This window comes from Chiloscyllium plagiosum, unplaced genomic scaffold, assembly GCF_037043375.1.
Source record: "Chiloscyllium plagiosum isolate Xiang-an unplaced genomic scaffold, Cpla_swu_hap1 HiC_scaffold_14, whole genome shotgun sequence".
NCBI classification, from domain to species: Eukaryota; Metazoa; Chordata; class Chondrichthyes; order Orectolobiformes; family Hemiscylliidae; genus Chiloscyllium; species Chiloscyllium plagiosum.
Window position 1 is genome coordinate 36,353,514 of NW_028270152.1, and position 27,216 is coordinate 36,380,729.

Below are 27,216 nucleotides of genomic sequence, written 5' to 3' on the forward strand. Positions count from 1 at the left end.
CCTTATACTTACCTTTAAAATAAGAATAAGTTAGTGTCGGGACTATTTCTTAATATATTTTGAGGGGATTTCATCTGATCCATACAACTTAATGAATATTTGATATCAAAAATATTTCTTTATAGTGTGGTACTGAACTAATCAGTGATGCCATTCCAGTACTTGAGAAATGACAAGCTGAAGACATATAGAGTCATAGAGATATACAGCATGGAAACAGACCCTTCAGTCCAACCCGTCCATGCCGACCAGATATCCCAACCCAATCTAATCCCACCTAGCAGCACCCGGCCCATATCCCTCCAAACACTTCCTATTCATATACCCATCCAAATGCCTCTTAAATGTCGCAATTGTAATATGGAGAATGACTAACTTAATACAAATATATCAACATTTACCATTTACATAAAAAAGAAACAATAATGAGAATAACAAATAATATTACTTGGGATATCTTCTAATGATGTGTGCATTGCAGATATGTATTTGGCCTTGAATGCTGTAAAATCTCAGGACCAGGATTTTTATTGACCACATTACACATTATTTAATGGTCAGGTTGACAAAACAAACTTCCTGTGATATCAGTACATTGTGCCTGATCTTAGAATCAATTTCAAAATAATGTGAGTGAGGATGGGGCTTTCCTACCTTCTATTTTCTGTGGATTGGAGTGGAAATACAACATCATCATTGAAGACTCATAAAACAAACGCACTTCCAACTAACTTCCTCACCTTTAAGAGCAAATTTCGAATAATAGTTTTTAACTGGTTTATTTATGAGTATGAGATGTGACTAGTTTGTCTTTTTGGGTAATTGTTATTGCATTTGGGTTGGAGAAAGGTTTCAATTTTGTTTGTATTCTTGTATTATTGTATTTGCTTTGTAACCCCTCTCCAATGAAAGGAGTTTAACAGTTGGTTTCTTCATTGACGTGGAGGTGCTGGTGTTGGACTGGATTGGGCAATGTTAAAAAGCACACAACACAGGGTTATAGTCCAACAGGTTTATTTGGAAGTACAAACTTTCGGAGCACTGCTCCTTTGTCAGCTACGTGGTGACCGAGCAGCACTCCGAAAGCTTGTATTTTCAAATAAACCTGTTGGACTATAACCCTGTGTTGTGTGATTTTTAACTGGGTTCTCCATTGTAATACTAGTCATGTTGAAGATTGAGGGAAACCTTCCATCTGATGAAATTTCATCTGAACTTTCTTATTTCAACAATAACTAGTCTTTTCCCCCTCCAGCATTTGCAGCACTGGAGGCTGGAGATATACTGTTCACAATTTTTCATCCAGTTGCTATAATGCTAACTGGAAAAATGCCCATTCAGTCTTTGTTGACAATTATGAAAGAGAGCTGTTGTTTGAGGCACGATTTTTCAGAAGAGTAATTAAGAGCAGGGAAGTCTCCTGGGGTATTCTTCCTCAATCAACATCAGCAGCAGCCGATTATTGGTTACTCATCTCACTTGCTGCATGTGAATTGGCTGTTCTATTTGTCAAAATGGCAATAATGACTGCACTTCAATAGCAGTTATTGCATTTTAAATTGTTTTCAGAGTGTTGAGGAAATGAGAAGGTGCTATGGAAATGTAAGATCTCATAAAGAAGAAATAGGTTACATGGAAACTTTGACAGATTATAGTTATTCACTCAAGCATAGCATCATACTTGGCCTCATAGGCAGAACACACCCTCCTGTGATCACAGATTTACCCTGACTGCCTAATCTTTAATTGCATGTGAGTGTAACTTAAGAATTATAACATATAGCCCTGCCATGGCAATGCACGCCTTGTATTGGAAATTGGCAACCAGATAACCAGGCAAGTGACCATGCTGAGTGGTAGTCCTCAGTCAAGGACGTGTGCAACTTGCCTTACATTAGCGTGCCAGGCCACCCTCACATCTGTCATACATGGTCTCAACTCTCACATTAAATACATGGCATCTGCAGCAAGCAATGCAATATGTTTGAATGTTTAAGCAGAGCAGCTTGCAGTGGAGTCCATACCCACTGGTCAGTCAGAGGGTACGGGACAGTTAGTCAAAGGCAGCCAATCATTCAATTCCTGGGCTTCGGCCATGGTCAGGCATCTCGTCAGGATGGTGTTGCCCCCATGCCCATGTGCTATTGGGAGCGAATAACAGATGGTCCTCTGTCTCCATAGAGGACAATGTGGAGAGGGAGAACTGTCACAATCAAGAACACATATCCATCAGCCAGGATCTGGGCAACTGAGGGCTATTATTGGTAGGTCAAGTCACCCAAGGGGATAAACCATAGCAATTCTGTCACCTCTATTCACAGGAATTAAAGAAGAAGGGTCAAGGGTGACTGTGTAAGGAGAGCAGCTAGGCAGTTTTAGTCACATGGATACATCTTCGGTGATGACTTTGGGAAGTGTGAAGCCTATGGGAATAATAGAAAGGGCACCTGGGCTGGAGAGCCGAATACTTGGGATCTCAGTAGCATTTTAACACTGAGGCTGAAAGCCACTTACTGCCATGCAAATAGTGAAGCACATGGATGTTGCGCAATATTGATGAGAATAGTTTCATAGGGGCTTGTAATGAGTAGGGTAAATGAGCCAACTGGGGGGGGAAATGTTGCATCTGGACCTTTTCACTGGGTCTTCATAGATCATCAACATTGCCCTTTTACACATGATATATTGTCCACTCAGGCATGCAGGGTCCCTCCCCCCAGGCCACCCTGCAGCATTGACTACCTTGGTTCTACACGTTGTTCTGCTATAACGCGTGTTTCATCAGCACGACTTGGCTACAACATGATTGATGAATTTTGGATGTTGTTTGTATAACATGAACTTTGTATTGAATGGGTATAGCAACGTTCTATTAACGATCTTCTACAGCACGATTTTCGATAGCGGTTTTCCATAGTGCGATTTTCTATAGTGCAAAACTGTAGAGGAACACAACTATCACATTATACCAGCGCGACCTGTACGTCTCTGTCACTGTCTGTGCTCAGGAACTCCCTGCAATACACACTGCTGTGCACACAACCTGCTGAACAGGAAGCAACGATGGGTACGCGAGGTGTTGAGGTATTAGACTGAGCTGTTATATATATTAATTGCTAACCCTACTCCTACAGATACATAATACCATACAATATAGGAGCAAAATTAGGCCATTCAGCCCACTGAGTCTGCTGTATCATTCAATGATGGCTGATGTTTCTCAACTTCATTCTCCTGCCTTCTCACCATAAGCTTTGATCCCTTTAGATAGGTTTGTGGGTTGGTATTTTTATCTATCTCTGTCTTAAAGACATGCAGTAACTTGGCCTAGTGGCAATGATTAACCACCCTCTGACTGAAGAAATTCCTTCTCACCTCAGTTCTGAAGGGCTATCCTTTCACTTAGAGGTTGTGCCCTCAGGTCTTAGTCTCTCCTACTAATGAAAACATTTCTCCACATCCACTCTATTGAGGCCTCTCAATACTCTAAGTTTCAATCAGATCGCACCTCATCCTCTAAACATCGAGTACAGACCTAGAATCCTCAACCACTCCTCATATGTCAAGCTCTTCATCCCCAGGATCGATCTTGTAAACTTCCTCTGGATACCCTCCAATGCCAGCACATTCTTCCTTAGATATGGGGTCCAAATTGCTCACAGTATTTTAAATGCGGTCTGACTAGAGCCTTATACAGCTTCAGCACTACACCTCTGCTGTTGTATTGTAGCCCTCTTAAAATGAATGCTAATATTGCATTTGCCTTCAAAACTGCCAATTGAACCTTGAGAACTGAACTAGCACTTCCAAGTCCCTTATTGCTTCAGATTTCTAAAGCCTTTCCCCATTTAGAAAATAATCTGTGCCTCTCTTCTTCCGACCAAAGTGCACAACCTCACATTTCCCTACATTGTATTCCATCTGTCATTTCACTGACTTCTCTCCCAACCTGTCCAACTCCTTCTGCAGCCTCCCTGCTTCCTTAACACTACGTGTCCCTCCGCCTATCTTTGTGTATTCTGGAAACTTAGGAGCAGTGCCCTCAGTTCCTTTGTCCAGATCATTAATGTTTAACATGAATAGTTATGATGGTCCCAACATGGATCACTGTGAAACTTCTGTAGACATCGGCTGCCATCCTGAAAAAGACCCCTTCATCCCTTCTCCCTGTCTTCTGCCAGTCAGTCAATCCTCTATCCATGCCAGTACCTTGTCCCAGGGACTCTTATTTAGCGCATCCAGTGCTGTACCTTATCAAGGGCCTTCTGGAAATCCAAGCAGATTACATCCACAGACAGTCCCAACCAATGTGCTTGTAAATGTTCAAGAATTGATGTCGCAGGCCATTACAATGTATCTACAATGACAGGGACAACCACATGAATGGTGACATGCAAACATTTATGAAATGTTAAAACTATTTACATATAAGTATGTAAGTTTGCTTGCTGAGCTTGAAGGTTGTTTTCAGACATTTCATCACCATATTAGGTAACATCATCAGTGAGAGTCTGTGGTAAAGTGCTGGTGGTATGTCCTATTCATAGGTCTTGGTTTCTTAAGGTGGGTGATGTCTTTCCCGATTCTTTTTTATCTATACCACCAGCACAACTAACATCATTTACAAGATACCATACAAGAACTGTAAAAAACACTACATCGGACAAACTAGCAGGAAACTTGCCACCGGGATACATGAACACCAACTAGCCACCAAAAGACACAATCCACTATCACTAGTTTCTATACATACAGACAAAGAAGGACACCACTTTGACTGGGTCAACACACACATGTGACAAGTGAAACAAAGACACGCACGAGAATTCTTAGAGGTATGGCATTCTAACCAGAACTCCATCAATAAACACATTGATTTAGACCCTAACTACCTTCCCTTGAAAAAAAAGAACCAGAAATGACATCACTCACCTTAAGAAATCAAAACCTATAAATGGAGAGGTGGGACATACCACCAGCGCTTCACCAGAGACTCTCACTGATGATGTTACCTAGTATGATGACGAAACATCTGAAAACAAACCTTCAAATTTAGTGAGCAAACTTACATATTTGTCATCAACCTGAGTTACAAATCTTCTCAAAAATCACTAACCATTTACATATCTTTGTTTGTGACAAAAATTAAGAAATTATTGTCTATATATGGAATAGTAAGGGAACTGTTAACAGATATAATGATCAACAAACTATGTACAATGAATGGGCTAAGGCTTGCTCCATCCCTCCGTGCATTTATTGTCAGGATTTATAGGACTGCAGTGACTGTTGCTCACTCTGTTTGCTGCTTTATGTGCATCTCCCAAGTGTTGAGTTCACTCCTTTCAGGCTTTCCTGCATTTCTCAGCATCAACAGGAATCCTTAAAATGGTATGCAGAGCACCAACCACCATGCATTAATACCATGACTGTGTTCCACATGATCTTGATAGAAGAGAGCTGAAAAATGTACTGTTTTAAATGAAAAGAAAACAGCTTTTGATTATTGACACTATTTACATGCTAAACTGCTGCAGGACTTAATCAGAACCTTTCTCAGGTTCCAGCTACATGTGGTCTGCTGATGATGCACTCTAATAATTAGTTATTAATCCCTTTTATTAAAATGGTCTGATTCTTGAACCAGGCTAGAAGTCTGCTGTTTTATAGCCCTGAGATACCTAAAATGACAATGTGGCATTCTGCTGCAAGTGCACAATGCCAATTCTAGAAAAGCAGCCGCTATGCAGCATATGGAAGAGAGGAACAAGCCGATTCTGAAAAGGATGCTTATGAGCTGAGGCTGAAGTCTTGACAGCTATTGTATCACTGCCAAGAAGAACTAATCTAGCAATTTAAAGTAGACACCGATCTTAATTAAAATTTAAAGTCAGCCTAGTGGGAACATTGTTAGGTTCATGTTTTAAATAAACTGGCCCAGCAACTATCATATGTTTGATTTCAGCTTCTGTGCAGTGAATTGAAGTACTACTGCCTTTCAACATCACTTTGTATTTCCTTCATCATCCTCCCCGCCCTACTGCCTTCCCTTTGTTACGGTGCATGGTTGGTGCTGCCCAATACCTACTTTATAGACCCATAGGTTATAGGAGCATAATTAGGCTGTTCGTTGAATCGAGTCTACTCTGCCATTCTATCATGGCTGATGTGTTTCTCAACCACATTCTTCTGATTTCTCCTGTAACATTTGATCTCCTTACTAATCAAGAATCTATCTCTGTCTTAATTACACTAAATGACTTGGCCTGCACAGCCTTCCACAGCAATGCATTCCTCAGATTGACCACCTTGAGACTGGCAAAGTCCTCCTCATCTCAGTTTTAAAAGATTGTCCCTTCACTCTGAGCTTGTGCCCTCAGATGCTAGTCTCCCTTGTCTCTAGTATCTAATCTAGTATTCCTTTTGAGTACTATGAAATTATTACTTTATAGGTACCAGTAAATGGATTCTGGGATGTGATATTCTTTCTCTCCTTCTGGATCATGTGAACCTGCAATTGCTCTTTTGTACTCTGGTATCCTCCTACCTGCTTATCCCCTTGTAAATTTCAACTTGGGTGAGTTGAGTAGAAATGAATTTCTGGAAAACATCCTGGAAAACAGTTCCATCATCTGTGATTGTTTCTGCAAAGTCAGAGTGAAAATTCTGCAGCATGCTAAATGCAAATGGTTTGGATTTATGAACATTGGAGCTCAAAGAATACATTGCATCAGTTAATATATTCCCAACAGAATTCCAGGTGTTTTGGAATCAGCGGTTTTTAGAGAATGGACTGCTCTTCTTTGCATTACAGTTTATTATCTCTGATTCAGATGTTTCATGTCACATTCATGCTGATGCCTTGTCTTCCTAATCCATAGATTTCAAAGCCTAAGAAAGAATCTGGCAATATCAGGAATCTGCCCTCAACTGGTCTAATTGGTCACCCATTGCTGCTGAATATGTAGCTGCTGCTGCATTGTTCCAACCTCTGGCAAGATTGCTCTGGGGTTGGTAATCACTGGGGAACTAATTTGACGTCCTATTTTCAAATATTGTTCTTGGTCCTGCCTCCAGCTCTTTCTAAATGGACCTGATAAAATTCCATGCTCCATGTTTTGTTGCCTTCAAGTGAATCAATGTATAATTGGTTTAAAATAAAAGGTTAAAGAAATTAACAAACATTTAAATCAAGTAAATGACAAAAGTCACAAATTTCCTGCAAACAGTCAACATATTAAAAAAGAGACATCCATTAGCTAAGTTGTAAAATCAAATCTAGGACCCTGGGGCTGTGAGGCAGCAGTGCTAATCACTGAGCCATCATGGCACCCAAAGTGTGAGGTGATACACTTTGGTTGGAAGAACATTGAGAGGCAATACAAAACAAAATTCTAAAAGAGATTTGTGAAGGATTTTCAAAATCATATGTGGGCTGGATGGAATAAAGAGGGAGTAGCTCTGATCCACTTATACAGGGAACAAGACTGAGAGGGCATATATTTAAAGTGATGTGCAAAATAAGCCAGGGTGATATGAAGAAAAACTTTTTCACACAGCAAGTAGGGAATCGAATGCAAAGCCTGAAAATGTGATGAATGCAGTTTAAGTTAAGGCATTCAAGAGGATGTTTGGTGATTATTTGGATAGAAATTGTATTCAAGGAGAAAAGCAAGAGATTGGCATGAGGTAATGATTCTCATTTGAAGAGCTGGTGCACGTACAATGGGACAAATGGCTTCCTTCTGTGAATGAATGAGTAACTGCAAAACATTCATATCATTACAGTGATACAGTGCTGACATTAGCAGCAAGGATTTTAACACATCTCTTGGAGGTGTAGGACATATCCAATAGAAACTTCTGAATTTTTATGCTTATCTGTATATGTTTGGATCCTGGAAATTGCAAATATTGCTTATGAAGTCAGCGTTGGAGCAATGGATGGAAGCATTAGTGTTGAGCTTGGCTTGTGTGCCCTTTCTGTTCTCCTCAAAGGTCAAAATTTCTTGATGAAAGATTTTCCTTTTGGGTCTGTCCAAAAGGATAGTTGTTATTCTGTGTATGTTGGGATTGAGCGAGCGAGCAATAAATTTGGATTTTGGATATAGATACTGGAAATCTGAAACAAAGACAGAATGTTGGAGAAACTCGGCAGTTCTGGCAGCATCTGGGAGAGAAAAACAGGGTTAACATTTTGAGTCCAGTATGACTGTTCTTCAGACTGGTGAGTTTGATTAGTTTGGAATTGAGCCCTTTTAACATATATACTTTTGACACTTTACTATGATAATTTGTTATCTTGTTTAGTCAATTTCCATAGCCTGGCAGGAAATTTTAAAGAAAAGAAAAATTTGGCAGCAGTGGTTTAATCTTAAGGTACAAGTTCTCTGAAAATCTTGTATCTTACAAAAGAGATAATTCTATAGTATATTAATTATAAAATTACTTCTTCATGTAAAAATAGAAAGTTAAAACATAAATGATGTTTGCTGTCTGAAGGTTAGATAATTCTCAAATTCTAACATTTCCTGAAGGCTTTTGGGACCTTTGCATTATGAGGCTTTCTCATCATCTTGCAGATATTTTCTTAATTCTCCTGTTCAGGGATGTTGTTAAACACCTCTGGAGCAAGTGGGACCTATTTGATATAATATTATTCTAAGTATTTGCTTTAAGTTTTATACTTTCACTCGATCTATTCTAATTTGTTGTTATTATTTCATGCATTTCTCAATTAGATTGAAAGTTTTTAATTTTATAGGTGAAAAATTTCATATAACCGGAGGGATATTGTAAGCTGTGTATACCACCTGCTCTGATCTTTATTTCTCTACTGCCATTTATTATATTTATATGTCAGAATTGGTTGTTCAACATATGCATTTGAGAAAGAAGGGAGTATGAAAAAATTGCAAGTGGCCAAATAAAGAAAATTTAGTTTTACAGTATCCTCTAAAGCTTCACGGATTAGTTACACTAAATTAGTGTAGCTAATTTCATTGTAATTTGTGATGAGTCATCAAATTTCAGATGATATTTTTCAGTAAATACTACAATAAAAATGATCAAAAAGCAATGTGCAAACAAAATTGCTGGAAAGACAGATTCATTATATCAGAGTTATGAATGAACTTGCCTCGTATCATGTTTTGACAGACAACATTGTTTTACTCTGCATCTTTTTTCAGGTGCAGTGTACAGACTTTGGTATGATACAAAAATGTGAACAAATAAAACATGATTTTAACCTTCAACCTTGGTGGGAACTGATGGGAAGTAGATTGTGAGATACATAAAAGTATTTATTATGCTGTTCCTGCTGAGTTACATTAGCAGGCATTTTAACTGTGATTTGAGTTGTCCATGACACACATCTGTGAACTGTGAAGGATAGAGGCCTAATTGTTATGAAGATGTTGATGTACTATACCTTTAAGAGAGTTGAAAAGCGAGCAATGACTCAGAGAAGCACAGAGAGTGCTGGAAAATTTAAAATGTAACAGTGGTTTGAAACAACTAGCAAACAGCTATATTGCCAGGATACAAAAAAACAAATTTGAATTTGGCCAATCAGCTTGTTACCAAGTTACCAAAATCCAATTGAATTTGAAAAAAATAATGTTTTGACAACACTAAACCAATGAAATGATCTGATGTTTTGGGTATAAATATCAGACATTTTGAACAGTTATCCACAGTGGCAAAGAGAACTGCCAAAAGGCCACAGATGTAGGCCACTAGGAAGAGATCTCAGAGAGGTACCTGTCTGGAGAAAGAGCTTGCACAGAAAAAAACATCAAAACCAACCTGGAGAGAGAATCTACAGAAGAAAATCTAGAGAGGAAACTCTGCAAAGCTAACTGGTTTTGAAATGTGATTAATTTTCTGTAAATCGTAATCAGGATTTTTTATTGGACTGGTATTGTAGTGGGGGAGGTAAAAGATAGGTTCAAGAGAAAGAGGTTGTAAATAGTTGCTAGTTAATATTCTCTGTTAGACTTAAAGAAATAAAATTGTTAATTTTTACTTTAAATATTTACCTCTGGGATAGTTCTTTGCCTCTCTAATTTTAACAGATTATAGCACTGGATGAATCTTTTTTGTGTTGCCGGTTTAAATTAGCAGAGGATTTACCCCGTGTCATAATATAATGCATTTATTCAAATTGTGGTCCGGTGACACAATGTGATTTTAACTTGATGCCAAATCTGGTAGTAACCTTTTGTAAGACTGGTTTCTCAGAGTCAGTGAAGAAGTATTCAAAGGGTCATTTGTTTCCAAGTAATTGGAAAATCAACTCTGTACTATTTTACTGTTTGCATTGCTTCCAGTTCCTACCTGTCTGAAATTTTGCCACATTCCTTACCCAGTAAGTTATATCTGATTATCATGGCTGCTGTTATTGTCATTTGTACTCAAATTTGAAACAGTTACAATGGAGAGAGGCAGCAACAGTTAATAAGCAGCAATCAGCAGCAAGCAGGCCTTTGGGAAGACAACAGCTGAGTTAGGTTTGGAGATGCTATACCCAGCACATTGGTTACTTATACAGGCTGACAAACGGCTTATTGGATTTTTCTGAAGTGGGATGGATGAAAATGCTGAGTTCTGCATGCAGTGTTTCAGTTCATGAAACAGCGCATATTACATAGCTAAGAAGTAGAGCAGTCAGGGAGAGGTTTGGACTGTGTTTGCTTCAGTGCAAGAAATATAACAGTTAAGACAGATGAACTTGGAGCTTGGATTAATCATGATGATTAATTATGACGTTGTTATCACAGAGATGTGGTTGAAAGAGGGACAGGATTGGTAACTTATCGTTCTGGGATATCAATGTTTTAGATGAGGCAGGGAGTATGTCACAGTGGTGTTGAGGGAGGACACCCTGGAGGCATCTTGCACTGAGGCATTATGGCTAGAGCTTGGGAATAGAAAATGTGCAGCCATAATGCTGGGATTGGACTGCAGACCTCCCAGCTGCCAGCAGGAGATAGAAGAAGAGATATGCCATAAGATTCTGGAAAGATGTGAAAATAGTGGGGTTGTTGTATTGAGTGATTTTAACTTCACCATGTTGACTGGGACTCTGGGGGTTTGGATGGGGAGCAATTTGTTAAGTGCATCCAGGAGGGAGTTTTGAAATGGTATGTGGATACTCCAACAAGGAGGAGGCCATACTGAACCTGGTATTGGGAAATGAGCCCAGCCAGGCAATCAAAGTTTCAATGGGGAATCATTTTGGGAATAGTGACCCTAATTCCATAGATCTTTGGATAGTAATGGATCAGCACAAGACTGAACCTTGGATGAGGTTGTTAAATTGGGGAAGGCTAACCATAAGTGAATTAAGCAAGAATTGGAGCATGTGGATTGGAAGAGGATGTTTGAGGATAAATCCACATTTCACATGTGGGAATCTTTCAAGAAACAGATTATCAGAATGCAGGACAGGCATGTTCCTGTGAAATTGAAGGACTGGAATGGCAGGATTCAGGAACCTTGGATGATAGGGAAAGTTATCATCTTAGTCAAAAAAAGAAGCTTACCGAAGGTCTAGGCAATTAAAAACGGGCAAAGTCCTTGAAGAATATAGAGAAAGTAGGATGGGACTCAAACATGAAGTTAGGAAGGCTGAAAGGGGCTATGAAATGTCCTTGGCCAGTGGGGTTTTGAGAATTCCAAGGCATTTTATACATCTATTAGGAAAAAGAGTGTGGCTAGGGAAAAAGAAGGCCCACTCAAAGATAAAGGAGGGAAGTTGTGTGAGGAGCCAGAGGAAATGGGTGAGATCCTAAACTATAGTACTTTACATCAGTTTTCACCGAAGAGAGAGATGTGAAAGATGTTGAAGTTAGGGAAAAGTGTATGAATACTCTCCGGCAGGTCAACATAATAAATTTTATTGTATTTATTTATTGTCATGTGTACTTAAATACAGTGAAAAGCTTTGTTTACAAGCAGATTGTAGTAAGCAAGGACATACAAATCATAGGGTGGGAAAAAACATAGATAGTGGCATCCAAGTTACATCACGCAGGGCATGCACTAGGCAAGATCAACGTTAGCAAGATCAGTATTATTTGAGGCTAAAGAGTCCATTCATCAGTCTAATAATAGCTGGGAAGAAACTGTTCCTGAAACTGCCAGTGCATGTGCTCAGGCTTCTGTATCATCTGCCTGATAGAAGAGGTTGCAGGAGAGCATTACATGGGTGGGAGGGGTTTTTGATGATGTAGGCAGCCTTTCTGTGGCAACAAGATATGGAAATGGAATCCATGGATGGGAGGTTAACTTCCATGATGGTCTGGGCTATGCACACAACCTTCTGTAGTTTCTTACTGTCCTGGGCAGAGCAGTTGCTGTACCAGGCTGTTATGTACCTGGATAATATGCTTTCAGTTGTTGATCTGTGAATGTTTGTGAGGATTCTTTTGGACATGCCAAATTTCCTGAGCTGCCTGAGGAAGAAGAGGCATTGTTGTGTCTTCTTGACCATCGCATCTTCATGGAGAGTCCAGGGCATGTTGTTGATTACTGTCATTTCAAGGAACTTGACATTCTCCACCCTCTCAACCTCTGCTCCATTGATGTACTTGAGGATGTGATCTCCTGCTTTCTTTCTGAATTCAATGATCAGTTCTGTAGTTTTGTTGATGTTGAGAGAGAGGTTGTTCTCATTGCACCATGTCATCAAGCCCTCTATCTCCTTTCTGTATTCTGACTCGTCAAATGGATCAGGAAGCTGAGGATCCAGTTGCAGAGGGCAGAGCCAAGACCAAGGTCTTGGAGTTTTGAGATCAGTCTGAAAGGGATAGTGATGTTGACAGTGGAGCTGTAGTTGATGAGCAGGAGTCTGATGTAGGTGTCCTTGTAGTCCAGATGTTCCAGGAATGAGTACAGGACTAGGGAAATGAACCTGCATTGTGGGTAGACAAATTGTAGGGGATCAAGGCTGGCTGTGAGACTAGGATTGATGTGGGCTATGACCAGCATCTGGAAGCACTTCAAGATTATGGAGGTCAGAGTCAATGGACGGTGGTCATTAAGGCACAGTGCTTTCTTAGATACGAGACAGTGGTGGTCTTCTTGAAGCAGGTAGAGACTTTGGCTTGTCTGAGGGAGAGGTTGGAGATGTCTGTGAATACCTCTGTCAGTTGGTCTGCACAGGATCTAAGTGCACATCTGGGGACTCCATCTGGGCCCATTGCTTTCCTTGGGTTGACTCGGTGGAAGACCAATCTGATGTCTGCAGTGGTGACAGTTGGCACAGGTCGGTCCGGACGAATGTTGGGTATCTTGAATTTCATTAAAGTTGACAGATGGGATCTATCAATGCATACTGTAGGAAGCAAAGGAAGAAATAGCTGGGCCTTAACAGATATCTTTGCATCCTCTTCGGCCTCAGGCGAGGTTCCAGAGGACTGAAGAATGGCCAATGTTTAAGAAGGAAACAGAGATATTCTAGGTGATTGCAGGCAAGTGTGAGCCTGAAGTCAGTGGTGGGAAAGCTGTTGGAGAAGATACTAAGAGACAGGATTTGTTCACATTTGGAAATGAATGGACTTGTTAGTGGTAGACAGCATGAGTTTTCCCATGTGGGGAAGGTCAAGTCTCACCAACTTGACTGAGTTTTTTGAGGAGGCGACGAGAATGTTTGAGGGAAGGGCAGTAGATGTTGTCTACATGGATTTTAGTAAGGCATTTGTTAAAGTACTTCATAACAGGCTGGTGCCAGAAGATAGAGTCTCGTAGGACCCAGGGTGAGCTGACTAGATGGATACAAAACTGGTTTGTTCATAGAAGACAGAGAGTAGCGGTGGAAGGGTGCTTTTCAGAATGGAGATCAGTAATTAGTAGTGTTCTGCAGGGATCAGTGCTGGGACCTTTATTGTTTGTAATATATATAAATGATCTGGAGGAAAATGTAGGTGGTGTGATTAGCGACTTTGCGGATAATACCAAGGTTGGTGGAGTTGCAGGTAGTGAAATTTCTTAAATAAAGCAGTTGCAGAAAGAATGCCTCCCTTGCCTGTTTTGATGTAGAATGAAGAAACACAACCTTAGAAGCAAACATAATTCATTTCAAACTAAGATAAGAAGAAACCTCTTCTTATTCCGACGATGGTGAATCTTTATAATTCTCTATTCCAAAGGGCTGTGGAAACTCAGTCATTCAGTAAATTTAATATAGAGATGACAGATTTCTAGTTGCAAATGACATCAAGGCATGCAGGATATGAAATTGAGTTCAATGATCATTCATGATCAAGAATTGTAGAGAGGGCTTAAGGGAATGAGTTGCGTACTCCTTCACCTTTGTTTCTATGTTTCAATGTTCCTACTTTCACAGCCATTTTATTGAACAGCCGTGAAAATGTGCACAAATCCCCTCTGCATTCACAGTCCTTGTTAGTTTGCATGACACAACTTTAATCCCCATTAAAGATTATTGAACCCACTCAAACTCCAGCTTTTTTATTGTCATATTAGCAATGCAAATACAAAATCTGCTATAAAATTGTACTGAAGATCAGAGCACCAAATGTGGTTAAGAAAGGCCACCCTTTATATCGTACCTTTCACTATTACAGGACATCCTAAAATGCTTCAGAAATAATCAGAACTTCCTGCTGTAGTCATTGTTACAAAGCAGCAAGTGTGGCAGTCAGTTTATGTTCAGAAAACCCGCACAAGCTATTATGTGATAATGTCCAGATGATCTTACTTTTGTGATTTAATTGGAGGTAAGTATCAGTCAGGGCCCCAGATAGCTCTTCAACAGGAATGAGCTGCACAAGCATGCTCGATTCTATTATTTCTGATAAAGGGCTTATGCCTGAAACGTTGATTCTGCTGCTCCTCTGATGCTGCCTGACCTGCTGTGCTTTTCCAGCACCACACTCTTGACTCTGACCTCCAGCATCTGCAGTCCTCACCTTTTACTAATCTGCTTTCTGAATTTGCCTTTTGCCAATGATGTGTTTACAAGATGTTACTATATTGGTACAGTTAATTAGTAATAGTTACTGTATCTGTTATTCAGTTAGATTTTCCAATAGAGTTAGGTTATTCCAATTCCTTCCTTCTATTGTTGTGTTTTAACTATAGTATATGAATAAAGTGTGTTTTGCTTCAAATTCGGTAGTTTAACCAATTGAATTGCAACACCTTATGTTTACCTTTAAAATAAGAAAAACGTAGAGTGTAGGCTATCTTTTGAATATTTTGAGGGGGTTTTGCCTGGTCCACAGCCCAAAGAACTGTGAATGCTAGAGATCTGAAACAAACAAAAATAGAAATGTTGAAGAAATTCAGCAGGTCTGGTGGCATCTGTGATCTGAAAGTAGTATTAACTGTTCTTCAGAGATTCAACATTAACACTGTTTTCTAACCACAGATACTGCCAGACCTGCTGAGTTTCTGAAAGTGATTTCTGTTCTTTAACAAGGACTGATTTTGCCCTTGAACTTCAATTAGATTTCCCCTTCATTAGACTGTCTGTCTGACTTACATTTGAATCTGAACTGGTTTCAGGCACAACTTGTGTTGGAACAACAGTTGGTATTTTATTTGTATCCCAACTATTCAATTCAGCAGACTCATTTGAATCGTCTCCACTTCCTTCTTCTTCATGAACCTCTGAAGTTAAAACCTGAGTTATATTTACAAACTTAACCTTTTCACGACCAATCATCTTGATTAAATATATGCAAGGGCAATGTCTCCCTAACAGCTACCTCAATCATTATGGTGATGAGCTTTCATCTTAATGGCGTGATAGCTCAGTAGTTAGCACTACTGCCTCACAGCACTTTCCTCCCACAGTCACAAACATGTGCATATTAGGTGGATTGGCGATGCTAGATTGTCCATAGTGTCCAGGGTTGTGTAGATCAGCCATGGGAAAAGCAGGGTTAGGGGATTAGTCCGGGTTGGATGAGTTCTTTGGAGAGTTGATGTGGACTTGTTGGGATGAATGGCCTGTTTCCACACTATAGGGATTCTATTCTAACTGTTTGGTTCAATGTCAGACTGCTTTCTCTCACTCTACCCCTACCATGACTCTCTTTTGACTGATTGTTTTTCTTCTACTGACTGCAAAATGTGGCTTTAGCAATGAAAACCTTGTTTTGGGCTACATTGTAAGAAGCAATTCAGCTGGCTGAGCTGTGAATAGATAAATTGAATAAATAAAAAAAGTTCAGCACTTTGTGATTCGATGACGTCTAACATTTCTTCCAGTTTGAATCTGGCATTGTTTAAGAATAGCACATTTAATAATTTCTACGGTAATTTGCTTTTCCATTATTAAGGACAACAGATCTATTATTGTGTTAATGACGGTCAGGCTGATATCTGAGTTTCTAGTATTTTGATTGAGGGCAGTGATGGTGGGTACCTCAGGCATCTGTTTTAAATAGGCATGTGTTAACTATTCTTATTTAAATATAGTTTTTTCTCCAGCCAAATATTTGTTTGATAAATTCTGCTCACCAGTTTGTTTACTTCCTCAACATGTTTCTGACTTGCATGTAAAAAGATTATGCCTATGACCATGTATAATGCTTCAATACAAGGACAAAATATAAAATAACATGAAAGTAAAATTAGCTTGTCTAACATAGATGCATTATTTTTCTTCTTCACAGCGTCTGGTTGAAGCTGCTGAAAATGCTCATTTGGAGCATGAATATAATTCAGATTTGGAGGTAAGTGAAATGTGCTGGTCAGTTTATCTTCACTAATTATTGAATGTCATAATTGAACAACTGTGTATAGTGGAGTATTTCAGTGATTAAAATGGGCTCTTAACCTGTTTGCCTGAAGGTAATGTTCTGTCATTTTCTGCTACATCCTTATGACTAGTTGATGTTAAGAATGTGAATAAGAATCTACTCTCAAGAAATAAAAACATTTCTTTGAAAATGTACACCAACAAAATGATTCAATTTGTGATTTAATTGAAAAAAAAATCAGAATCACTCTATATATTCAAGAAGTCGTCAAATTTTTGAGACCAAATTCAATTGAGGCCAAAGATCAATGGTTGACTTGTACACAAATAATGTTTTTCAAAAGTTTATTTTGAGCCAAAGTGAAATCCAAAAAAAGAGTATTGTAATGGAATAAAGTAAAACTCAATAAAGTCAATTAATTCACATTAATTGTCTAGTATTTAATAATTTTAAAAATTACAAATTATAACTTATTTCTCAAAATCAAGTATTGAACATTTATTCACTTACTTCCCAATATTTATGTCCACTAGTATCTTTTACACTTAGAATGAAATCAAAACATTAACAACTCTAGATTTATACTTTGATTCTCAAGTTTTTCAACTTTGATCCCTGAAAAGGTCAACTTTTCCATGAGATATGTGATGAGTTTTGATTTTAAAGACAAAGATTCATAAAATCAACTGCCCAAGTGTGATTTTTACACAAGGATACCCAGTACCATTATTACTAAGATGAACTGTCTTAATATTTTGCTGAATTATACCTCACCAATATTTTCGTATTATAACTAATGCAACTTGGTTTGAATTAGTGGATAATAATATTTTGAATATATTGTAATTCATAATTATACTATAAACTCTATTTTCAGGATGGAAAGTCTAGTTATTTTATAGATAGAGAATTCATTTAACATGCCAATTGCTTCAATGTCTGTTGAAATTCCTCTGCTTTCCCTAAATGTCCTAAGATTTGTGGATGTAGAGATGAGGGTAGGTAGTCCTTTTCATGTGTTAAATGGATACTGGATAGCAGTGTCATGAATATTTGAAGTAGAATAATATTCAAATTTATCGGCAGTAGTAAATGAATGGAAGACAATTATATGCAAAATACAAAATAATTAAAGAAAGAAGATAACTTTTATTTCTTTGTGCAGAACCTGGAAAATTCAGACATAATTATAGGATAAAGAGTTTCATTTATAACTATTTTGCAGCAAATCAATTTATAAATATATCATTAATTCTGTTCAATAATAGCTTCCGAAAACGATTGTTGCATTACTTGGCATGCTATCTGCTTTGCTAATAGCACAGATGCCCAGCTTATTTTTGGTAATTGGCAAAAGAGCCTGAAGCAACATGAAGGAAAAGTGTTTACCCAAAGAATTTTTGCGATCTGAATTGCATCACCTAAAAGCGTGCCGATAGCATATGCAATGGTAACTTTCAAAATTTAATGTATAAATGTTCATAGAATCATAGAATTCCTACAGTGTGGACAAAAGCCATTTGGCCCAATAAGTCCATACCAACCCTCCGAAGAGTAACCCACCCAGATCCAATCCCCTATCCTATTACTCTTCTTTTATTGCTGACTAATGCACCTAACCTACATATCCCTGAACACTATGGGCAATTTAGCATTAACAATTCACCTAACATGCACATCTTTGGATTGTGGGAGGAAACCAGAGCACCCGGAGGAAACCCACACAGACACAGAGAGAATGTGCAAACACCACACAGTCAGTCACCCGAGGCTCGAAAGACAGTCGCCCGACGCTTTTGAAGGGCAATTTGAAAGGGAAAAAAAATTGCCAGACTATGAGGATGAGTAGGAAAATAGGACGAATTGAAGAATCCCTTCAACTTGTTGGCATGATGAGTCCAGTAGCCTCCTTCTGTACTGTTATTCAATAATTCTGTGATTAACGGGATGAAGTTTAATTTGTCTATCTGTATTTAAGTAACTATATACTAATGAAAAGGGAATGATACATGGAAACCATAACATGAGTAGAAGGAAAGGGGAGCCTATGGACATTAGTAAGTGCTGTGACAATATTTTGTCCCTGGTTTTTTGTTTGAAGAGAGGTTTTAAGGCTGAGGTTCAAAGCAGTCTAGGCAGAGCTACTAGAGTAAACAGTTTGTGAGACCTTGGGATTTTTTTAAAAGTTGGAACAATAGAAGCAGCCTGAATGTGTGTGGTCAAGCTCTCTCAGAACAAGGATTTTTAGCTTTTTTAAGTTTTTCAGTAGCAGTTGTTGTGGTCTCAGTGTGGTTTGGAAGCTGCTGAATATTTCTTTCTTTTACAGTCTCAGAGTTTTCTCTTGATCTTTTTCATCCTGGACTGGAGTATTGCCTGTGAGACAATCTAATTTTCTAAATTTGCCTTTTACCAAGGGCATGTTTATGGATCGTTACTATATTTGAACAGTTAATTTATAGCAGTTAATAAACTATTATTCTGTTAAGGTTTCCAGCAGAGTTAAGTTATTCCAGTTTTTTTTTCTTTTGTTGTATTTTGACTATAGTTTGAAGAAAGTGTGTTTTGCTTAATGTCGAGTTGTTTCACCAGTTGAATTGCATCTGGAACACAACATCTTACAGTTACCTTTAAAATTGACAAAAAGTTATGATCTGCACTATGTTGTAAATATATTTTGAGGGGGTTTGGTTTGGTCCATAACAGTGCCATGAGGTACAATTACAAGAAGTATGACACAAAAAAAAATCAAGTGAAAACAATGACAGTAGAGTTGAGGGAGATAAAGCTTAAAAATGTTTCTCTGAAGAGCCATCCTATCACAAAAGAATGAAATTGCATTGTGACAGCAACATAGGAAGCTTGAATGGAAAATTTTGAAATAGACATTTATATTGGCAAAACAATGTTGTGGCCAAAAAAGAGACTTAAGAAGTGCTCTGTGGTCATTTTTCAATAAGAATCTTAATTTTAGTCAAAATTATCCAGACATTTATTCCAATCTATCAAGATTTCTCAAATTTGTCTCTGATTGGCCGATTGTGTCTCAGCTTGTTTTCCTTCTCTATAACTGCAGCAGACTAAGTAAGCTTAAAACAATTAATAGCAAGCAATAATTTATGTTGCCATCTAGGCTTGTACATCTTTATTACAAATGCAAATAAATTTAAGATAAATTTCAGCTCCTTGTCTCAAAGGAAATGATAATTATACTGTCTTTAACTTGTTAATGATTTGTAATATGATCTGTAATTGACTACATCTTTCATTTTAAAAACTAGGAGCTTTCCACAACATCCACCCACATACTGTTTTCCTTCACGTAATGTTAGGTGTTTTATCTGCAAATAACTTTTGTGTAATTGTATCTGAGACAATATGGGGTTAATGTAATTTAAAGTGACAGTTAAACAATAGCCATAGGATCATAAGAAATAGCAGTAGAATAAGCCGTTTGGCTCCTTGAGCTTGCTCCACCATTCAATATAACCATGGCTGATCTGACCACCTCCCTGCTCTTTCCCCAGAACCCTTGATTCTCCTATTAATTAAGAATCAATCTATTTCAGCCTTAAAAGACTCAACCCCTACAATTTTCTCTGACAAGGAGTTTCAAAGACTCACAACCCTCAGAGAAGAAATTCCTCCACAGCTCAGGCTTAAATTGGAGCCCCTGAAAAATGAGACAATGCACTCTGCTCCTAGACTCTCCCATAAGGGGAAATATCTTCTCAGCATTAATCCTGTTAAGCACCTTAAGAATCCTATATGTTTCAGCAAGATCACCTCTCATTTCTCTAAATTCTAATGAGTAGAGTCCTAACCTGTTTAGTCTTTGCTCGTAAGATAATCCCTCCTTATCAGGGACCATCCTAATGAACCTTCTCTGAACTGTCTCCAATAACATGGTTTATTTTCTTCAGTAAGGGACCAAAACTGTTCGCACTACTCCAGATATATTCTTAATGTCTCGAATATATCTGACTCTTCTACCATTACTTGCACTCACCACTTTCTGAGTAAAGAACCTACCTCTGACATCTCCCCTAAATCTTCCTGCATTTACCTTAAAATTATGTCCCCTCATGATAAACATTTCTGCCATGGGAAAAATGTCTCTGGCTATCCACTCTATCTATGCCTCTCAATATCTTGTACACCTCTATCAAGTCATCTCTCATCCTTTTTCATTCCAATAAGAAAAGTCCTAGCTCCCTCAATCTTTCTTCATAAGACATGCCCTCCAATTCAGGCAGCATCCTGCTAAATCTCCTCTGCACCCTCTCTAATGCTTCCACATCTTTCCTATAATGAGGCAACCAGAAATGAACACAATGTTCCAAGTGTGGTCTAACCAGGGCTCTATAGATGTGCAGCATAACCTTGCAGCTCTTAAGCTCAATCTCCCTACTAATGAAAGCCAACACTCTATACGTCTTCTTAACAAACTTCTGAAAACATTGAGGGATCTATGGACATGGACCCAAGATCCCTCTGTTCCTCCACACTGCCTAGACGTCTGCCTTTAACCCTGTATTCTGCATTCAACTTCAACCTTCCAAAGTGAATGACTTTACATTTTTCCAGGTTGAACTCCATCTGCTACTTATCAGCCCAGTTCTGCATCCTGTCGATGTCCCATTGCAACCTACAACAGCCCTCCACACTATCCACAACTCCACCAACCTTTGTCGTTGGCAAACTTACTAACCCACCCTTCCACTTCCTCATGCAAGTAATTTATAAAAATCACAAAGAGCAGAAGTCCCAGAGCCGATCCCTGCAGAACACCACTGGTCACTAAGCTTTCCATCTATCACCACCCTCTGTCATCAATGTATCCAGACAGGCAGGTTTCCTGTATCCCATATCTCCTTATTTTCTGAATGAGCCTACCATGGGGAACCTTACCAAACATCTTTCTAAAATCCATATACACCATATCCACTGCTCTACCTTCTTCGAGTTTTGTCATCCTCAAATAATTCAATCAGGTTTGTCAGGGATGACCTGCCCCTCTCAAAGCCATGCTGACGATCTCTAATCAAAAGTATGGTTTTCCAAGTGATCAATAATCCTGTCTCTAAGAATCCTCTCCAACACTTTGCCCACTGCTGACGTAAGACTGACTGGTCTGTAATTCACAGGATTATCCCTATTCCCTTTCTTGAACAAGGGAATAACATTGCCACCCCCCAATCATCTGGCAATACTCCAGTGGATAGTGAGGACGCAAACATTATCGTCAAAGGTGCAGAAATCTCTTCCCTTGCTTCCAGTAGGAACCTAGGGTAAATCCCGTCTGGCCCAGGGGATTTATCTATCCTTATGTTTTTCAAAATTTTCAGTATATCCTCCTTCCAAACATCAACTTGTTTTAGCAAATCAGTCTGTTTCATGCTCTCCTAATCTGTTTCATGCTCTCCTAATCTCCTCCCTTCCCTTCTGAGGCACAGAACCAGGCTCTGTCCTCAGAGATGTCAAGGTCCCTGTCAGCAGTGAATACTGAAGCAAAGTATTCTTTAATGACCTCCCCTACTTTCTCCGACTCCAGGCGCAACTTCCCTCCACTATCCCTGATTGGCCCTACCCTAACTCTGGTCACCCTCTTGTTCCTGACATAAGTGTAGAACGCTTTAGGATCATCCTTAATCCTACCCTTTACAGCTTTTTTATGATATGTAGCTTAGGTTTCCACCCTGCTGCCAATCTAGTTTAAACCCTCCTGAAGAGCTCTAGCAAACCACCTGCCCAGGATATTGGTGCCCCTCCAGTTCAGGTGCAACTAGTCCTTCTTGTATCGCTCTCACCTTCTCCAAAAGGTATCCCAATGATCCATATACCTGAAGCTCTTCCTCCTACCCTGGTCTTGCAGCAAGGTGTTCATCTGTACTCACTCTCTATTCCTAGCCTCACTAGCACATGGCACTTGTGGCAATCCTGAGATCACTACTGTGCTTGTCCTGCCTTGTAGCTTCCAACCTAACTTCCTATATTCTCTTTTCAGGTCCTCCTCCCTTTCCCTTCCTATGTCCTTGATACTGACATGCAGCACAACTTCTGGCTACTCTTCCTCCCCCTTAAGAATCCGATAGACTTGAATTGAGACATCCCTGACCCTGGCACCTGGAGGCAACACACCATCTGGGAATCTCACTCGCAACCACAGAATTTCCTGACTGTCCCTCATTACGAGCGACAGGGTGGCCTCACAGTGCCAGAGACCTGGGTTCAATTCCCGCCTCAGGCGACTGACTGTGTGGAGTTTGCACATTCTCCCCGTACCTGCGTGGGTTTACTCCGGCTGCTCCAGTTTCCATCCACAGTCCAAAGATGTGCAGGTCAGGTGAATTGGCCATGCTAAATTGCCCGTAGTGTTAGGTAAGGGGTAAATGTAGGGGTTTGGGTGGGTTGCGCTTCGGCGGGGCGGTGTGGACTTGTTGGGCCGAAGGGCCTGTATCCACACTGTAAGTAATCTAATAACTGAATCACTTTTCTCTATTGCTCTCCTAATCTCCTCCCTTCCCTTCTGAGGCACAGAACCAGGCTCTGAGCCAGAAACCTGGCATCTGATAGGTCATATGCCCCAACTGTATCCAAAATGGTATACTTATTATTGAGGGGAACGGCTACAGGGGGTCCCTGCACTATTTGCCTATTCCCTTTTCCTCTCCTGACGGCTACCCAGCTACCTTTGTCCTGTAACTTAGGTGTGACTACCTCCCTAAAATTCCTCTCTATCACCCCCTCAGCCTTCCAATTGATCCAAAGTTCATCCAGCTCCAGCCCGAGTTCCCTAATGCAGTCTGTGTGGAGCTGGAATTGGGTGCACTTCTCATAGGTGAAGTCTGCAGGGACACAAGTGGTGACCCTTATCTCCCACATCCTGCAAAAGAAGCATGCAACTGCCTAGCCTCCATCCCCTCCACTCTAAATTACCAATAGATTGAATAAATGGAAAATAAAACTAAAAAGCCTTACCTTACCAAGCCTCCACTCATAGTCTTTTCTTTGGTTAGAGGAGCAAGACGGGTGTGAGACGTTACATGTGTAGTGTTTCTGGTTTATCCACAGGCCAAACAGATCACTTCACGTGCCTAGCAATCCCCATGTCCGCATCTACTCCTGTTGAGCCCTCGCTCTGCCTATTCACGAGGGAGGTCCTAAAGAGAAAAGTTTATCTTACCAGCAGCCCCCTGGTCCTCACTGTCTTCCTTAATAATTGATTCTAATACTTGATGAATGCTTAGAATATGAATACAGGCATGGAAAAAAATAACATTTTCTTCTGAATTGTTTTATGATTGATGATGATAATAATGCTGTTGTGATGATAGAATGCCAACAACATAGCTACAAGCATGTGGCCATGCTGACTTTCTGCTGGGGCCAACCTCCCTATTCCGCAACCCTGCCTTTCTTGAAGCCCGGTAATTTTTCTGTTGAAATAATTATTCAAAACCCCTATTGAAAGCCTGATTGAGAATCTGTCTCCACCACACTCTCAAGCAGTACATGACAGATTCTCAACTATATTTTTTCTTCCTCCTTGAGATATGAGCCTCACTGACAAGGCTAACCTTTAGTTTGGAAAATCCTTGTTATATCCATATTGTCTAAAACACATTTGAACCATTTGATAAATTGAGTGAATTGGATTAGCTTTATGGTCATATGTACTCACATGAGTACACGGAAAAGTTGCCACTTACGGCACCTTCTTAGGTACAAAGGTAGAGATTCTTGAGTACAAATTCTAAGGAAAAAAAAGAAATAAAAAGTCCAGCATTACTGACCTTCAAAGGTAAAAATTGCAGTAATAAATTAGAAAAGTAAAGAAATAAAAAGTTCAGAATAACAGTCCTTCCACAATAGTATAATAAAAAAAGAGAAAATAGTCTGTTTCACAGCTCTGGGCTTGAGGACATGACTCCCCCCATGTTGGAATCCAGGGTGGACCCCATGACGCCCAAGAAAATCCACATGAAAACATGCAGACTGACGTTGAAGCAGCCACAAGGAGATCCAGGCCAATGATGAAAAGGCATTGCAAATTCAGAGGAAATGGAATGCAGCAAGCTCAACAAACCCAAATAACAAGAACAGCATGTATCCAAACTTAAAACATAAAGAAAACTTAAGGCATTTAATTAAGACACAAGGTCAAAGTAAGTGAAGAGCTCCTGAAGGATCTTTGTCCAGGTGTGTGTGTGTGTGTGTGTGTGTGTGTGTGTGTGTGTGTGTGTGTGTGTTCTGCTTATTTGTAAAAAGTAGCAATATTTGTTAAGTTTTCTGTAACCTGGGTATATTGAACAAGTAAGTTGGTGACTTCTGTAGCTTGATCTATTTTTAACTTTTATGATTGCTCTGGGAATAAAGGAGCTGACTTCAGTTGTGCAATCCCAGTGTGATAAAGACACAACACTGTCAAAGATTCATGGGTATAGTCAATAGTGATAATGTGGAATCCCGCTGCAGGAAGCCAGGGATGATGGAAAATCCTACTGGGGAATTGAATGATAATGAAAAATCCCACTTGAGGAAGCAAGTGATAATGGAGAATCTCACTGATGGAAGCAAGTGATTGATGGAGAATCCCACTGGGGGAAACCAGTCATAATGGAGAATTCCACTGGAGGATGTGCGTGGTAATGAAAAATCTCACTGGAGGATATGAGTAAGAATGGAGAATCCCATTTGAGGATATGAGTAATAATGGAGAATCCTACTGGAGGATGTGAGTAATAATGGAGAATCCCTTTCGAGGATGCAAATGATAATGGAGAATTGCAGTGGGGAAATGAGTGATCGATGGAGATTTCTCCTGGAGGAAGTGAGTAATTGATAGACAATCCCACTGGCCAAGCTGCTTGACTTTCTTTATGAAGGTTTAACAATATAACAGCCATGCTGTAATGAAAATGGCATCAGTAATATCTAGATGCATTTCTCGGTGTTTAGTGAGATTTAGCAAACAGGTGCCCAGTTATCCCTTGCAATGAACCACAAGCATGAAATTTCAGGGCAGCTGTATCCTTAACTGACACTGGGATGAGATGGCCACACAGTTCTTCTGAGCACTAGTCCTGATCCAGTGGATGTCATAGTTCGGTGATGATGGACCTGGACATCCTTAACCAGAACCTGCATTGTCTTTCAAAGATTAAAAAATGATAGCAATGCTATGGAGTCTCAGTGTACACCTCTGACACATTAAGGATCTTAACCTGCTGATTCTTCTTCTGGAGGCTCTGCAGCAGCAGCCAGAGGTTACTGCTTATGTTGGGTTTCCTGACAATGTAGTAACTGTTGTCTTTCTCTATGTTGTCTTTGGTGTTGATCAAAGCCATAGCAGTGATGAAAATCTGCATGCGAGAATTGTGAACAGATGTGAATAGATTGGTGATGTCAGAAAGGTAACACAATTTTATTGAAGGAACTGCAGATCATTCATATCCATCAATTTGAAGTCTCATACTTGGTTCTTATACATGTGACAGGGATGCTTCTCAAGGATGACATTTTCCTGTCTCCAGGGGAAGCTCTGACATAAGTCACACCAAAGTTTTCATGATACAGTGGGAGTAGAATTCCATGCCAGCAGCCCCCCAACAAAGAAAAGGATCCCATCCATATCATAGTTCATGTCCCTGCATAATAACAGTTTGGTACGCAAACACAACAGCTGTAAAGCATTGCCTTCCAGTACTTGGGCAGCACATTAGCTCAGTGGTTAGCTTTGCTGCCTCACAGTGCCAGGGATCCAGTTTGATTCCTCCCTCTGACAACTGTCTGCATGAAGTTTGCATGTTTTCTCTCGATGTCTGTGTGGGTTTCATCTGGATGCTCTGGTTTCCTCCCTCTGTTTAAGATGTGCAGATTAGATGGATTGGCAATGCTAAATTGCTCAAAGTATCCAGAGATGTGCATACCCACTGCTGTGTTTGACTTTAAATGATGCTGTTTTTGCTACAATGGGGCAAAGATGAATTTGTTTGGAATGGGGAATAGTAGTTTAGAAGAAGGAGCCATTTATAACAGTAATTAGCTTGGCAGAAGAATTTGAATAGCAACATAATGAGAACTTAGCTGAAGGAGCAAGAGTTATATCTCATCAATAAAATTATTTCAGGTTGAATGTTTAAAGGACAGAAACAGATTAAGGGAGGTCCATGAAAGCTTAATGATTAAATAATGCCTCAAGTAGTTTGAGATATGTTCGCAGGATTTGTTATTTTATACAGGTTCAGATGCAGCCACCTATTCCTATCTTTACTCATATTCAGAATTTTGATTACTGATTGACAGAAATATTCAGACATTCCTGCCCTATTTCATGAACAATTTAAGCTTTCTAATTTAATATCCCACTGCAGTCCTACTATGACAACTGAGCACAGGACAAGTACATTTTTTTTGTCAGGTCACAATTGTACTCATGACTAGAAAATCTACCACTGAAAATCTGTTCATGTTGGCA

At 39.5% G+C, this 27,216-nt stretch overlaps 1 protein-coding gene across 3 annotated transcripts in view; it reads left to right on the forward strand.

The window, feature by feature from the left end:
- Positions 1-27,216, forward strand: part of cacna2d3a (calcium voltage-gated channel auxiliary subunit alpha2delta 3a) — a 953,727-nt gene that overhangs the window by 296,882 nt on the left and 629,629 nt on the right. For all 3 annotated transcript variants that reach the window (XM_087994307.1, XM_087994306.1, XM_087994308.1), the window contains exon 4: positions 16,653-16,712. In XM_087994307.1, the coding sequence (XP_087850433.1) occupies positions 16,653-16,712 (60 nt within the window). The remainder of the gene's footprint in view (positions 1-16,652; positions 16,713-27,216) is intronic.